General features: G+C 46.8%; 1 protein-coding gene and 1 pseudogene across 13 annotated transcripts in view; one reads left to right on the top strand and one right to left on the bottom strand.

Annotated features, from left to right (window-relative positions):
• Anks1b (ankyrin repeat and sterile alpha motif domain containing 1B) overlaps positions 1-16,970 on the top strand; it is a 1,036,613-nt gene that overhangs the window by 1,011,346 nt on the left and 8,297 nt on the right. For all 13 annotated transcript variants that reach the window (XM_010629141.3, XM_033763852.1, XM_010629138.3 and 10 more), the window contains one exon: positions 3,327-3,464. In XM_010629141.3, the coding sequence (XP_010627443.1) occupies positions 3,327-3,464 (138 nt within the window). The remainder of the gene's footprint in view (positions 1-3,326; positions 3,465-16,970) is intronic.
• Positions 11,297-15,125, bottom strand: LOC104865622 (annotated as a pseudogene).

Raw genomic sequence — 16,970 nt, 5'->3', positions numbered from 1 at the left:
TTTTTTTTTTTTTTTTTTTTTCCTGATAAATAGCTTTGGCTCAGTTCATGGGGAAGGGTTAGGTGCCTGGTTATAAACGTGTAAGTGTATTGCCTAGCAACTTTGGAAACAAATCGAATCCCTAATCCTGATTTAAGAAGGAAGAAGCAGAAAGGAATCTTGATTTAAAAATGGAACTTGGAATAGATTTAGTTCTAAAATCTTTTAGAGGCATCACAACAGCCTTCTGTAGATTCACAGCCCAGAGGCAGCTCCAACAGAGAACTGGCCCGGGGACTGTGACTATTGGACTGTTCGGTTCCAGACCCTTTTCCCTTCCACTGGATCTTCGCAGAGGTGGCCCAGTTCCCACCCACAGTGACACTGCAGATGGGGCCACATTTGCTGGGCGGTGCCAGCCCCCACCCCTCCATCTCCCATCTGGCTCAATTAGGGACAGGCCAGGGCCAGCACTTGTTTTTTGCTTTGCTGATTTTTCTTTCTTAATGCCAACTTCAAACAGGATGGACGCTATTGTTTAGACACAAAATAACTCAGAATTGGCCTCAACAAGCGCCCGTTGTTTTTTATAATGTGTACTTCTTGTAAGACCCTTGGAGTCAATTAGCAGCCAGCATCAGGTCCCCTACAGGGTGACTCCAGGGAGCCCAGGGCCAGGAGAGCAGCCTCCACCCTGGTACCCTCCCCAGAGGAACTAGGCTGAGTGAGTCCTGACCGCAGGAGTGGCCAGAGGCAGATTTCCAGGCTGCATTGTGTGCGGTCGCCTCCACCATGGCGATGGACTGGACCGGCCAGTTCTCCTCAGCCACCAGCCAGCAAGTTTTCCACTGCATGAGGAAAGGTAAGTTGAATAGAAGATCTCCCTGTGGGAAGGCACCAAGCTGGCCTACTCTGGAGCCTTTGTGAAGCTCTGGCCGGGAAAGGAGGAGTCCAGCTTTGAACTGAGGCGCAGCCTGCACCATCCCTGGCCCAGGGTCCGTCCTCCCCTTGGGAGCCGTCCGGCCCTCTCCCCACAGGTGGCACCTGACAGGGGGCAGCTTGGCACAGTGTGGTCCTGGCTCTGGCCACCTTCTGCACCCAGGATGCACTGCAGCATCTGAATGGATTGCTGAGTGCAGAATACTTCACCAGCCTGCTTTCCTTCTGGCTTAGGAATCAAAGCTGCAGATAAAAGTGGAGGAGAAGGCTGACGGCAGCGCAGGTGGCAGATGTCAGTGGATCCTTAAAAACCAGCCCTGGGCCCTTGGGGAGAAAGGGGAGGGGACTTCAAAATGTTGTCAGGAAATCGGGAAAGACACAGAAAGAGAGCTCCAAAGTTCCACTTGTCAACACTGAAAATCGCTGAGAGTGGCCCCAGTAAATTGTCGAGACCCAAGGAATTCACTGCAGCCGGGAGTGGTGGCACCTCATTCTCCCAGCATCCCGGGAGGCTGAGGCAAGAGTGACAAGTTCAAGGCCAGCCTGGGCAACACGGAGAGACACTGTCTAAACATCAGTGGAGGGGGGACAGTGTCAGTGTTCAGTCCCTCGATTGAAAAAAATTAAAAATAAAAGTACCGGACCCTTGTCACTGTAACACTTCCCCAAGAAGTTGATCAGGCTCATGCCGGCGAAAGATCCCAAGGACACAAAATGCCAACTTGGTTAGACAATGGAGATGCTGTTCTCTTCCTGAGACATGGGTCCACCCCGGCTTGGCAGCAGCCCTGATCCAGTGATGGGGAGACTCTCCGCACCTGCAAACATCGCACCTCAGAGACCACCACAGTCCTCAGTCCTTTCAAGACCCAGTCGTTCCTAATTCAGCTTTCTGCCTGAAGAAATGCTCTCTGAAAGCCCACCTTTCAGTGGGATGTTCTTGTTTATGGGATCCCGATCCCAGCGTGGGTAATTTTTGACAAGAGAGGCTGCCTGTGCTGTCGGCATACAAGGACACGGTGAAGAGCGTCTTAATTTCATTTTCTTTCATGTGTTAATTCTGTAATTGCTTCCCAGCCTCACAACTCAGTAGCTTAGTGTTAGGGACATGAAGTACTTGCTGGGGGTGCTGGTGGGGAAGGACATTTTGTAAAGCTTTTTTTAGACATTGATGAGTGGACACAGAACACTATTTTGCCAACAGGTTCTTTAAGGCTGTTCAGTAAAGAAGTAATTGGGGTAAATAAAGCATTGAGGGCTGTAGGTCTATGACAACTGCAAAAAATGTGAGATATTATAAGATAGAAAATGATTGTACTATTGGGAGACACCATTTGCTTGTTAAACACATCTGTGTGTCAAAAGAAGTTGCCAGCAGGTTTTGTGGCCCAGATCGTGCTCCGTGGATATTCTGTGCTTCACGACAGTGGTGCTAAACCTTTCTCGCACCAGTTGCTCTCCACAGTGGGCTGGGATGGGTAGGGGGATGAAGGCACAGAGAAATGCAAGAGAGGAAAAAACATGGTCCTGTTAAACCAGGACGGGAGGGGAGGGGTGAAGGGCGCTGCAGTGCACCTGCATCAGCCTGAGCACCAGGTGAGCTCCTGCTTTAGGCAGGAGACACTGGGAGGCATTTCCCGTCCTGTAAGATGGTGGCAGTAACAGCCACACCCTCCCCGCGCCTGTGCACTGCCTCTAGAGGGAGGAGAGGGTTGTCATCCGCAGGACGCTGTACCCAGCAAGCGGCCATGACGTGAATATGGCAGCGTGGCCTTTCCCTCTTCCTGCCTCAGTTCCCCTGCCCAGAGCCTTGCTGAGCGAGCACAGCTGAGGCGTCCAGCTGCCTGCTCTGTCCTGCACCTGCCTTTGCTCTGGGGATTAGAACAGAGGGCGGTGTCTGGAGCGGTAGCACCCTTGCTCGGCAGGCACAAGGTCCTGGGTTCGATCTCTGGCTCTGACAAAATATTTCAAACTGAACAAGCACAACAGTGGGGATTGAGTCGCAGCTCATCCCCTACAGAGAGGGACAGGTGACGCTTGCAGTGAATTAGCAGGAGGCAGGGCTGCTGTGTATCTCCAGGCAGACTTGGGGAATGAAAACAGCAAAATGCCCAGTAATTACTGTGTTTTTAGAGTGTCTGCCACTCAGGCTGCTTCCGTGCACCGCGCCAGCTGAGAACCACGGCTCCAGTGTGTGACTATTTTAGGTTATTTTTCATTAAATGAAAACGTTCTCTCCAGACCTGGTGTACATTTGCCCACGGGTTGTGCATCAGATCCCTTCGAATGTGGCTGGTTATGAACACTCTGGAAAGAAAGACAGCAACTGCTTCCTGGTTACCTGTCTTTGTCCCAAAATATGCTGGTTTGCAAAGGAAAACAACGGTCGCTTATGTCATTTCTCCTAGAACATAATTGCTGAGCATGAAATTCGCAATATCTCCTGTGCTGCCCAGGACCCGGAGGACCTCTCTACATTTGCTTACATCACAAAGGATCTGAAGTCCAATCACCACTACTGTCACGTGTTTACTGCCTTCGATGTGGTGAGTCCCCACCCTCTCTGGGCAGGTGAAATACTTCCCAAAACGTCCCTGGGTTTTACGGATGGCCCAGCTTGTGACGACACTTAGCTCGGCTTGTTTTCCAAGTAGTAAGATGTACCAAGCGTATTAGTTTGCTCAAGCTGCAAAATACCACAGAGCAGGGGGGCGGGGCTTCCTAAAGCACCTGAAAATTTTTCTCACATTTCTGAAGTCCAAAGTCTCAGCGGGTCCCCACATGGCTCTTCTCCTGTGTGTGGGTATCTGTGCCCAAATTTCCTTAGAAGGGTACCAGTTGGATTGGATTGGGGCCCAGGCTGATCGCGTCTTTTTAGCTCCGTCATCTCTTAAAGGCCCTGTCTTCAGATACAACGTAAGGATATTGGGGGGGTCACAGTTCAACCCCTAACACAAGTGGGAGTATCGAGGCAGGCTCAGCTTTTCTTGGACTTGTCACATTTTCGCTCTTCCGTTCCATTTAGAACTCCAGCCCATCCCAACTGCCATTTCTCAACTACCAGTGTCACTTCTCAGAGTTGAGAAATTCCTTCTTTCTTCTGCTACCAAAATACAATAAAGACCTTCCGGCCTCCTTGCTCCTGCCCTGCATCTGTCGGCTTCTCTAGAGCATTCTAAGTATGAGGTTTGTTTGCCTGTACACTATTTAGTTTTCTGCATAGGACAGGACTCACATTGGCAGAAAAATCCTTGCAAGTTCCAATGCTGGGCCCAGATGCTCAATCAGAAGTTAGCCTCGTAATTACTTCCTTATGATATTACTCCTCTTATATTCATAACTTGTCACGAAGCCTCAAAACTAATTCATAGACTTGGAAAAGGAAAGCCATTTATAAAACCAGCACAAGTTCCTTTAATAAGTGTGTACCCTTACAACAATGAATAAAGCACTGGGCAGTGTGCATTTGAAGCAGGCAGAACAGGTATTGACTGTGAGCCAGAAATAGTTTGGAAGCAGAAGAATGTGAAAATGCCACTTCTGTCTTATTATTCTGCCCTGCTCACTGATGTAAGTATACAGATTTAGAAAATAGGTAGAACTCAGCCTTAGGCTGTATACCTAAAATGTACCAATAAACTCAATGAGAAAAAACTCACAGTTTTAGAGATTGCTGCGTGGACAGCCCTGGTTCAGGGTCAAGGGTAGAAGACAGGTTTGAAGCAGTGCCTTCCAGTGCTGACAGACACTGCGGCCAAGGCCTACCAAGTTCCAAATTTACACCACCCTCGGGGCTGCCGGCCACGCTCATGCTCAGACTTTTGTACCCTGCCACAGGTACAAATGAAAAGCATATGTACAGTGCCCTTTCAGGTTTCTGAAGATTGAAAATAGGCAAAAATGCTCATGGGCCTATAAAAAAAATCCCTTCTATTTCGAGGGGCATGAGGAGAATAATATAAAAACAGTTTGTGGTCACAGTGAGGGCACTGTGAGTGCACAGGACGAAAGTGTTGGTCAGAGTCATTCCATTCAGGGTTGACAAGGAGGTGCAGTGCTTGATTTCTGACGCTTTAAACATCAACCTGCCATCCTTATGAAATTCAGCTGTGTCTTTAACCAGTCAGATTTCATTCTACCCACATCCACTTTGGTTTGCAAGCAACACTTTTCTCTGTGGGAGTGGGATTGGTATAGAAAGGACAGGCAGGCTCATGTTCACATCCTAGGTCAGCTGTCTCCTCCCTCACTGCCTGCTTTTAGACAAGTTCCGGAACTTTTCTGAATTCCAATTCCCTTATCCATAAAACAGAGACAAAGATTTGTGCCTCACCAGCGTTCACCAGGATTGAAATAAAAGAGCAGTATGCACAGTGTCTCACAAATAATAGGGGTTTGATGCCGGTTCCTTGGATGCCTCCTCCTCCCTGCCTACTGACATCATCCCTTTTTCTGCTCAAAGACATAAAATAGACCTGCCAGGAGGGTATTTATCATGCAGTGTTTCCCTACTGCCATTGTAAAAGAGCTGAAAATGTAGAAACAATAAATAAAAATTCAATCAAAAGCAAAGGAAAGCGAGCATCGACTCCTAAGACCCTGTGCCTGCTCTAGCAAGGTTCTCATTGAACAGCACCATTAATATCCTGATTTTCATGAGAATTTCCAGCCTTTCTCTCAGTAGTGCAACATTTTTTCCAGTAAAATTAGTACTGAGGTGATTGCTTGCTTTCATGAGAGTATCAAGAGCATTTTTCTACCGTCAAACTGAAAGTGATGCCTTGGGCCATCTGCCTACTTGTTTATGTGACACCAAACTACTAAGCTCAAGTGGGGGAGGGAGTTAATCAAACTAAAACGGTTTAATTCCATGATCACAAGATGTCCTTGATATATTCGGGAAAGGTGCAGAGAATGCTTCAGTTGTTACCTTCATCTGGATGTTTGATTTAATGTGGACTCTCATTGGCTTGGGGTTGTCGTACCGGTTTGAGGAATTTTCACCCTACACAAATCTGCCATTTTAATCCTCTCTAGGTGAACAGTTTGTCTAGCTTCGAAAATAGTAACAAAGGATACCAGCCTTGACCTGGGCCTTTGAACAGTTCTGAGACGCAACAAGCTTTGCTTGTGCTAACAAAAAAAAAGGCTCTTTGAGCATGAATTGTGTATCTTTATATAGGGCAGTTCAATATTTCAGTCCAATCCTGAAGCCTTAAACTTTTTTTGATGTGAATCAGTCCCCTGGGCTGTCCCAGATGGCAAAAAAAAAAAAAGAATGCCTCATAAGGGTGCCTCAAGTATGCATGTACCCTTCAGGCTGATATGGATGAATTCTTGGACATTTTTAGTCCCAAGGTTTGGACCTTTTCCCCTTTATGGGCTTCCTGTTTTTGTGTAAGATCATCACATACCACGTTTTTAACTGCTGTCATCAAGAAAATTGATGTCTAGGAAGTTTCCCATCTATGGACAGTTAGTTAGATTGGAAATTCAGAACACTGTCCCGTAGAAATCCTGTGGCCTAGGAGGAGAGCACACAGCCCCCTACAAAAACTAGCATGTGTGCCGGTTTATACTGCAGGTCAGTATGGAGCCCACTCTGAGCTCTAAGTTTCTGCCCTCCCGTCACTACCGGGCTGTGTCGAGGACGGGTCTCACCCTTAGGAGAACAAATGTTTCCCATACTCCGCCTTCCTAGCAGTGACACCTTAGGGGAAGAGGGAGCGGAGTGGCAGAGGTGGGTGGAAAGCAGGGCCGGCGATGTGAGAATGGATTGGCTCTCACCTCCTCCACCCCAAGTGAGTGACAGAATGGGCCTGCAGGACGGGCGCAGGTGTTTCAGTGGCCACTGGACCCCCTTTGAAGTCCTCGTCTCAGAAGGCTGCTGAGGGTAAGTGACAGATAAAACCAAGGTGATTTACAAACTGTTGTCTTCGCTGTTTCAGTCACTCAGTTATTCCAGATTCCTCGGCCTAAAGTTGACATACGTAAATCAGAACGATGCGGGTTGCATGTGCTGCGGGAGTACCAGGTGTGCTTTAAAATTCCGGGAAGGGCCTCATTCAGTAGTTTCAAATGTTGGAAGATTTTCTTTTGCTCTTTTAAAATAGCATCAAAAGCCGTGTGTTTGCTGCTACACCCTTGCTAATCATCGCCTTTCTATAGGAACATGTTTGCAGTCTCTGGTTTTTTCCTCTCGCTTGCCCCGCCCCAGTGTCCGGGTGTGGGTCACGTGGTGCGCTGAGTCTGGCCGGGTGGAGTCGAGCTGGTGGATGGTGTGGGGGGTCAAGGAGCTCCCTCTTTGCTGTGCTTTCTGGGCTGAGTGTGGGCTAGGGAGGGATTTAAACTGGGGAGGCAGGAAAAGCGCGCTCAGGTGACAATGCATAGCGTCGTACTGCAGCATGGGGAGGAGCGAGCGCGAGAGTCACCCGCCTGTCCTGTGTCACAGGAGGGTGAGCCGGAGGGTGGGAGGAGAAGGCAGGTTACAGGCCAGGTTGCAGAGGTTACGAATGAATGCAGCTCTGGTGCCCTCTGCTCTGATCTCACATGAGCGTGTCCAACGCCAGCATGTGACTGTGGGTCTGGTCTGAGTTGGTTTCTTGGTTTTATCACTTTAATGAACTTTAAATTGGTAAGCCTTAGCTGTAACGCCAAGATTATTCTGGTAAAGTACTGAGGTTCCCAGAGAAAAGGGCTTATGTCTTACGGTGCAAAGGTTCCCTCACAAAGTGCGAAATGGAAGGGGCAAAAGAACTTCTGGTGATGTTAGTTGATCGCGGACAAGTAAATTGATGTTGTTTGTCCTGTTCGTTCTCTTTCCCATTTTCTCTAACCGCAAGCAGCCTCGGTCTGTTCGACTGTGATGCTGTGAATTAAATGGCAATTTAAAATGTGAACGGGCCCAGAGCCCTTGAGATTGAACCGTAGCTTTCCCTGCCTAGTCCTCCCCAGACACAACAGGGTAAAGATGTCGTTCCGGGGCCTGGAACTGATGTGACTGCCTGCCTGGGACCCCCTAAATTGATTCAAAACATTTGTAGCAATTTCTGTCTAAAGAAAAGATGGCAGTGTGCCTTCATCCACCTTATTCCTGGATCTCAGCCTCAACAGGACCATGAAGGATAAACGTTTTCAATGGATTCCGAGCGTCAAGGCAGCCACAACAGGGCAAGGAAAGACACTCCCAAAGAGGACTTCCGAGAAGTGCTTCAGAAAGTGACAAGAACACTGGATTAAATGCACTGAGCAAGGGGAAGCATTTTGTGAGGGGTGAATGTGCAGTTTCTTTCACTACCATAAATTATTTAAAATTGGAATATTCGCTGTATGTCTAATCATACCTCACACTTGTGACATTTTTTTTAGGAAATAATGACAGTTTTTTTAAAAGGTTGTACCTGTTCATTCCAGGTGCACTTTTTTCCTAGGAGTGAGTTTTCTACCTGATACCGATTGTCTCTGCAGATGGAAGGGCCACCAGGGGAAGAAGCTGTCTGCATTGACTACGGTCCTTCCAAAATAACTGGAAAGCAAGGCTCACGTTGGAGGGTGTGGTCTTTGGAGTCAGCCTGGTTACGAAACCCAGATTGGCTTTCCTTAGCTTTGTAGTGTGGACAGGAAGGGCTCTAATCCTGTGTCCTCGACTGCAAAACTGAGACTGATGGTACTCACTCCTGTGGTTGCCCCGTTTCCAGTACGTGGTGGGCAGTAAACGTGAGCTGCTAAGGCTCAGGACAGTAGGAAGAGCAGCTGCTGTGATGCTGTAATCTTGTCATGAGACCCTGGGTGAAGATTCCCATCCCAGGCTTTGGTTTACAACATTTAAATTTGCTACTGCAGTTCTCCTCCTCGGAAGGGAAGAGTGAAATCCCGTGTGACTGCATTCCTAGAGTTATTGCGTGTCTCCCATGAGTCCAGCACAAGTCCCTGATCCCCATGAGCTCCAGTTGGAGAAAGAGGGACTTAGCCAGATACGTCCAGCACAATCATATCTATGATATTTGGAGTCGCGCCAGCAACCAGCAAGGCCAGGATGCCCAGGCCAGGGACACACAGGTAGAAGCAGGAGGATTCATTTGTGTAGACGTGTGGTGAGCCCAGAGACGTGACAGCTCATTAATTCCCTTCAGAAGGATGAGGTCCAGGCAATAGGTAGGCAACTGCAACAAGCAGAGGAAATATCACTTCTGTTTACTGTTGGTTCTCCCAGCCACGGGCTCCACATCCATTCAGTCAACCAACAAAACTATTCAGGAGAAAGTTTGCTTCTGTACTGAACGTGGACAGACTCTCTCTTTTTTTTTTTTTCTTGCCATTATTCCCTAAACAATGCAATACAAGTATTTACACGGCATTTACATTTTGTTAGGGATCATAAGTAGTACAGAGATTATTTAAAGTGGACAGGAAGTTGAGTACAGGTTATATGGAAATACAACACCATTTAATGTAAGAGACTTGAGCAGCCATGGATTTTTGTTTCCCAGGATACGAAGGGATAACTTCACTTGTTTACAAAAACCAAGAAAATGGACTCGCCTATGTCAGAAAGATTTTTAGTACAAGGGTTAAATTAGAAAGGGCTTGAATTTGGCAAGTGCCTCATTTCCAAGGCCTTACAAGTTGTTAGAGCATTTACTGTAACTTCTGATCGGAGCTTTCTCTGCTGGAGTGGAAAGGGGTTGAAATCTGGCACAGTTTATCCCATTCACCCCTTCTGCAAATCCTTTCTAAGTAACAGGATGAAAACTTCTCCCCTGGCAGGCCCCTCTCTCTGGGACCGGTGTCAGAGGCCTGTTGGCCAGGCATCTTAGACAGCAGTTCGAGGCAGGTGATCTCAGGCCACCATGCATAGCCCCTTGGGAAAACCTGGGCCATTACAAGAAAGCAAGCTCTTCACAGCTGTGGCGAAATGTGCTGCCACCTTCTAAAGGGTGTTTCTAAAGACGTCTAAGGGTACGCAGGGCCCATTCGTGATACGGCCTGATGTGACAAAGCAACTCATCATGAAGTATGATTCTAATTTAGTGTTTATATTCACATCTATAAATAGTCAGAGAGCATATGAAGGTTTATGTGTGCATATACGAGTATAAAAAGAAAATGCACCAAAATAGCTGGTATCATAGCTATATACCAACTGGTATTTTACAGGTGAATTTGATTTTCCTCTTTATTCTCTGTATTTTCAATATTTTGCACATGTACCCCTCTTACAATTAAGGGAATAATGGCATGATTCTTTTAGTTAGCTGAATTTACCCCTGAAGTTGGTATCTGCATTTTGGCCAGGTGATACATTGGTCCTGGTCCTGATGACCATCTTAGGAGAATTCCTTATATTTATTTCTGAATGCGGAAGACTCATAATCTGTAACCCATGCAGGTTCATTTCTGGTTGGAGCTTGAGAGGGCTATCGGTAGCGCCAAAGAGATGTCAATGGATTCTAGAATATGCCCAGAATACTGCAGTTATTTTTACCTGAAGATGTGGGTGAAGCCGTTGTAGAGAAGGCTCACCCCGGCTCTTAAAAAATAAGAAGTATAAGCAAAATGCAGCCCAGAGAGAGAGATGGGGCTTCTTTCCGGAGAACCCACCAAGGACCGGGCTGAAAGCACTTTTCCCTGTCGTCAGGCCCACTGTGACATTGCTGACGTTCGTCCCTGTACGTTCATGAGGTCTGCTTATGAGGAGGTAGAAGGAAGGAGTTGGCTGTGGCCATCCACGGTCCCCTCTGTCCCTAAGGTACAGGTCCTCTGTCCTACGGGCCTACGAGGCAGTTTCCTTCTTCCCCTGATCAACAAACACTTGTTGGGCACTGTCCATATGCTAAGCCCTGCACCTGCAAAGCCCAAGGAGACCTAAGCCCTCCCGGGACTCAGTCTGCTGGGGCGGACCAGACCTATAAAGGGAAAACCATGATAAATGCCGAGCAGCACACAGCCATACCCAGGGAACAGGGCATCGTACTTAGTCTGGGGGACAAGAAAAGGGATTCAAAGGAGGCTTCCAGAAGACTGAGTGATGCCTGAGAGAGTCTTCAGGTAACTCAGCAGGCAGACGTAATTGAGGAAAAGATGTGTTACTTAGACAAAAGCCATTTTGTAATAGCAAAATATGCGGCCATTTGGAAGAGTTTTGGGGGAGCCGCGTTAGAGTGAGCTCATCTCTGAGACGGAGGCCAGCGCCTAGGTCACTTCCTCCGAAGCGCTGGCTGGCGGGCTGGTGAGTCCTGCGGTCAGGCCCTTAGTAAAGTGCTGCTGTCTGGCATCACACCAGCGTCCATGCTTCTCCAGGCATCTGCCTTTTCCCAGCAAGTGAGTCTACACCTGCCTGGAAAAGACTGAAATCCTGGGCCCCCAGGTGAGTAGGGACCTAAATGTCTCCCGGACCAGACCTGTTCTTCGGTGCCATCTCCACAGTGGGAGTGACGGGTGCCGTGGGCTGCCAGCCTTGGTGGATTTGGGACACAGGGGTGATCCAGGTCTCTGGCCCTGACACACGTTGTGTAGAGGACTCCTCAAGGCTCTTCACGCCTCCTAGGTTTCTCTGCCCTGGGCTCCCAGTGAAACACAGCCGTTTCTTTAAACACATCGGGGTCTGCACCTTTTGGTGGGCAAGGGCCTCTGCTGAGCCCAGGAAGTGGCCTTGCCCACCCCGGAGGGCACAGGATAGCCAGATCTGGCTAAGAGCTTCCAGTGCTGTGGGAATCGCACGTTTGTTCCTTCCACTCTGATCACCAAAATGCAGGCATTGCTTTTTTGTTTTTACAAAGCAAGGAAACATTTATTAACTGTACTCACAGAAGTAATGATTAGTGCTCTGAAATGTACCCTGATAGCTTACAAAAATGAAGAATTCGTTCACACAGAACTTCTAATCCTGTTGAAAGAGTGAAGGGGGAAAGAACATTAAAATGTTGAGCACAGGGCACTTCAGTGCCGCTCACCTTTGGGTAAATCTACACAACACTAAACAGCGATCCAATAATAGCTTCCTATCTGCTTTCACTGATGATCCCTTGAAGAATTATCCCAGGCTAATGCTTTAACAGCTTCCTAAGACATTAAGATCACAGACTCAATGGGCAATGTAGAAATTCTTGTGAAGAACTTATCCATGTGTCAGTTAATTTAAAAAGTTCGTGTAACTCTTAAATATACACAACAAACAATATAGTATTTATAACCAGGAACTTCACTAAGTAGACACATCATTGAAGTTAAGCTCTACCTGAAAGCATGCCACTTTAACCAAATCCCAAAACCTTAACTCTGACGTTACATAGTTTTACAATTAGATCTTGCCGTAGCAGCAAGATTTCCTTTCTTAAAGACAAGTTCACAGCACACCAGCAATGTGAGCAACGGTACAGGTCATACAAATAAACCCTGAAGCTCCTCTGGAGAATGTCAGAGAGTTACCGGAGAGGTTGTGTAGTAACCTTGAATTTTATTTTTGTTTACCTAGAATTCTGCAAATTCTCAAGTTTATTAATTGGTTTAGCTTTAAACAGTACCAGTCTTGCCCACTGATGCAATTAAAATGTGACTTGCTCGGTTCTTAGTTCACAAGTTTATTCTGAAAAGCACTGCGGTGTTCCTTGTGCAGTAACATCGTCTTACAGGAGGGAACATTTCTGCTCAAAACAACTCAACAGGTTCTGACGATAGCAGAGCACAACGTGGGGCTGAGATCTGAGAAGGGAATAAACTGAGTGTGGACAAATCATACAGTGAAGTTAAACAGTGTCCCTGAAAATAAACAAAACAATTCCAGACGGCTTGGTACCTGTTTTTGAAATGTTCGTTAAGCGCCAGTGATTGTTCGCTGCTATCCTTACCTACGGTCGTGCTGAGTGAAGCTGTTGCTAGATGGAAGTTAAACGTATGCAGGAGGTGTTGATGTCTACGTCTTATCATCTGCAGACTCTCAGAGAAAGCAAAAAGTCAGAAACTGGTTTCTTGACCAATGGTGTCTCTTCAGCATGCAGTGAACTGGTTCATTCTAAAGTGGTCACAGCGTTGATGACCAGAGGCTTTGTGTTTTTCTATGGCACATCTTTTGGTCCGTGTGAAAACAAGTTTTCCTGAATGATAACTATTTCCTGTCTTTCTGGAGTTACTGTTGCCCTTCCCATTTCCATTAGGTCAATAAATGGTTCATGGCAATACTGTACAAGTTTAAAATGTCATTACAGGAAGTAGTCTGGGGTACGGCGAGTGACATGTGGCTTACCTCTATGGGGTTCTGGGTCAAACTGCAAGAAAGAATATTTTAGAGGAGTATTGTCAAGTTCCATGATTGCAGCCTGGTTACCACAACGATAACAATAGTTTGGAGCACTAACTTACCTCTATGGGGTTCTGGGTCAAACTGCAAGAAAGAATATTTTAGAGTATTGTCAAGTTCCATGATTGCAGCCTGGTTACCACAACGATAACAATAGTTTGGAGCACTGAAAATTGTTACTAGATTCCCTTATCACCAGCTGGTGAGCTCTAGACACCAAAGTGAGGCCATTGGCATGATTAATTGTCTCAGAAATATCTTGGTCAAAGGTGTAACCAGCTCCCCGAGGAGATATACCCCAGCCACCACAATCGTCTGGATCTGACCATAGCAAGTCATACATTGGACCCTCCTGGGGAACTTCTTGTAGGCGATCAAAGGCTCTGATGTGATCCACTGTGTCTGTGGGTGGAGAGAGGCCACCATGTACACAGAAGATCTACCCATCCACCAAGGCAGTGAGAGGAAGACAATCAGAAAGATCTGTAAAATATTTCCAAACATTTGCATTTCCATATTTTCTTAAATACGCATCATAGAAACTATGTACTTGTGTGATCTGTCTGCTCTCATGAGTCCCTCGAAGAATAGTGATGCATTCACGGATAACGAGTAAGAGCTACAAGCAGAGTTAACTGTTTCAACTGAATAATATCCTCGGTCAACATAATCTCCCAAAAACAAGTAATGTGTATCTGGCGACTTGCCACCAGTCCCATGCAGTTCCGCGAGATCATGAAATTGCCGTGTACATCTCCACAGACCATAACTGGACATCGACCCTCTTGCACGTTGGAGTCTTCTGTTGGGATCTCTGTAGCCCTCTCGCAGAGGCTCTTGACCTGAGGTTCGGGCAACTGCGTGCACTCCTTCGGTGGCTCGGTCCACTGGTCCAGCTCCTTGGTGAACACTTTCTCGTCCATGACACTGCCTGCAAATGGGCCACACGCATACGCTGCCACCGACTCCTGGGGTCCTTCTGTGGTTCCTGGAGGTTGCTCTGCTCGCCCTGGCTCTGGAGCTCAACTCTGCAGCCATCGCTTTTTAATGCTGATGGAAAGCATGGCTGGACGGGGCAGAACGATCTGCAGCCAGGCAGAAGGGCCCCTGGAGAGTAGACTGACTGCGTCCCTCCCCTCCCCTCTCTCTCAGCTGCTTGTTTTTTGTCATATTCATTGGGTGATGTGGACCTCAGGTCAGTCTTTTTGGCAGTAGTGGGCTGGACAAAGTAAACTCTTGCATAAATGTTTGGATGGACCCGTCATACTCTGCCTCACTCCATTCTGAGTGGAAGGCAGTTTCTGTGAATAGGTAAAATAAGTCCAGAAATACAGACACACAGCTGTGAGTTAGAAGTACAGACCGAGAGAAGGGTCCACACCAAAAGCTCTGAGCAACTCGCACCACCTAGAGCTTCCTCAAGGCCCAGGCAAGGAGGGAAGCACAGTGGTTGTGGGCTCCATAGTTCACTGAGAGGAGAGTACGAGGTGTGGGCAGAAACAGTGTTCACAGTTTTAAGGACACATGTGCCCATGAATCCCCTCAACCTCTCCTGCTCACTCCAGACATCATCCCATCGTTCTTGCAGCTTTCGGAAGCAGCTCTGAAAGTCTTCTTTTGTGAGTGTCTTCAGCGGGGCTGTTGAGGCTGCCTCAGTGCCCTGAACGATTCAAAAACATTTCCCTTTCGTGGTCACTTTGACTCGGGGGAAGAACCGGAAGTCACACAGTGATAGATCCAATGAATAAGGTGAGGCAGGCATGCCATGTTTTTTTGTGAAACATTATGTCTTCCATTGGATGAAATTCAGCAGTGGCACTGACTGTATTTTTTATCACAGTTTATAAAATCCCTCTCGAAAGAGGCCTTCTAGAACTAACGCAAAATGTGGCAAGAATAATGGGATTAAGCGTGTTCAAATTGCAAAGTATTTTGAGGGAAATTAACAGCAGTGTTCTTTTACTGTAATCATTTTTTAAGTTTAAACATTCATTGCATATTTTGATCACCCCTTGTCTGTCCCTTCCTCTCAGAAAACAATTCTCCAAGGAGCTCTAAATCGAAAGAACATTGTCCTGGTCCTCACGAGCGGATGCTCTGTCCTAGTGTCTCAGCCAGCATTCGGAAGGTGCATTGTCAGTACATAAGACAGCTTCTTAGGGGGCCCTCAGCGACTGTGGGGCAGGACACAGCAGATGAGGGGCAGCAGGGAAGGCAGGGCAGCCCCTTCGTACAAGCACTAGCTGGTCTGAAGCCACACTGGGCTTTTGGATCCTGGCTCTGTGACTCAGTAGCAGTGTGAGTTGGTCAAGTTAATCAAATGTGTGGATCCTGAGTCCTTCAGTGGGCAATGGGATGACAAATCCGACCCTTCAAGGTGTTATGAACATTATAGTCCGTGGGAGCCTGGTCCCTGGGGCCTGGTGCACACCGTTCAGGTGACAACTGCTGAGCCTCAGCATCACCTGGAAGGAATGAAGCTCGCTTAGAGTTCCCAGGCAGGCAGCCTTGGGCAGGATCGCACCTCACGCTGCTAGGAGAGTAGACTGACTGCGTGCGCACTAAGCAAGCATCCACCCGACTTGGTTTTCAGGTGGACTACGCAGAAGATAGACTGGAGGAGGTTCAGCTCTCAGCTCTGTATGGAGAGTAAGGTCTTGGGGTTGCAGATAACACAAGAGCCGGGTGTTTCACAGTTCAGCTGAGCAGATGTTAGACTGGCCCGCAGTGTGGAGACTGAAGTCAAAAAAAGATTCACAGCCAAAAGGATGGCAGCCTGCTGGGATATGCAGGTGGGCCATGCCGACTCCTGTCAACAGGCCCTGGATCTTGCTGGAAAACTGCCTGCCCCACTCAGCCAAAGAAAGAGGCACTCAGACCACAAGGGAAGAGAAAATGAATTTGAGATTATTTCTCTTAGTTTTAATTGTCACCAAGATGGAAAACGATTACAATTATAAAATTGTAATTTTCATTTAAATAAAGTTTAAAACATACAAAGAAGTGCAAAGAAGAACCACCCACAGTGGGAGGGTAGATCAGTGCTAGAGCACTTGCCTAGCATGAGCAAGGATGCGAACCCCCAGCACTAAAAAAATGGAACAGAATGAGAGAGACCTACAATCTCAGTACTCACTGATGACTACTGTTAACTCTTTGTTTTTATTTTTTTTAATTGAGTTTATTGGTACAATCTAGGTATACAATACAGTTACATTCATCATTGGGATTCTGTACCTTTACATAATAGGTCTTGATTCTCATTTTTTTCCCCTTGTCCCTGCCCTCCCTTCACCCCCTTCTCCCCTCCCCATTTACAAACACTTTATTTCCATTTTTTCAGTTTCTCATATTTTTTTCCTCTCCCTTATTACCTTTCCCCCACCCTTCCCACTTTCCCTACACCTTTAGCCCTTTACTTCCTATTTCACATTATTCATTATCTCATTAGGATCCTGTGTACTATTGTAGTTTTTCGCACCAAAGAAACTATTCGGTATTTCAGTTAAAGAAATCTCTGTATGAACATTAAAAATAGGGAACCCTAAAATAAAACTGAAAAGGAAAGTAAAAGAGAAAAGGCAATGATGTAACATTAAAATAATCCTTAATTCTGGAGATGAAAATTGTCCCCGAACATATTTAAATTGCTTCTTGCTCTTATAGTCTTATTCTTTTTTTCATTATTTAGAGAATATTTTATTAGTTTCTTTAATCAAACCCACGTAGATATGACCTTACATATTTAGTACGATGT

Source organism: Fukomys damarensis, unplaced genomic scaffold (genome assembly GCF_012274545.1).
Source record: "Fukomys damarensis isolate Sample0158 unplaced genomic scaffold, DMR_v1.0_HiC HiC_scaffold_15, whole genome shotgun sequence".
Lineage (NCBI taxonomy): Eukaryota > Metazoa > Chordata > Mammalia > Rodentia > Bathyergidae > Fukomys > Fukomys damarensis.
The sequence above is the reverse complement of the archived record's forward strand: the minus strand, read 5'-3'. Positions and strand labels throughout refer to the sequence as shown.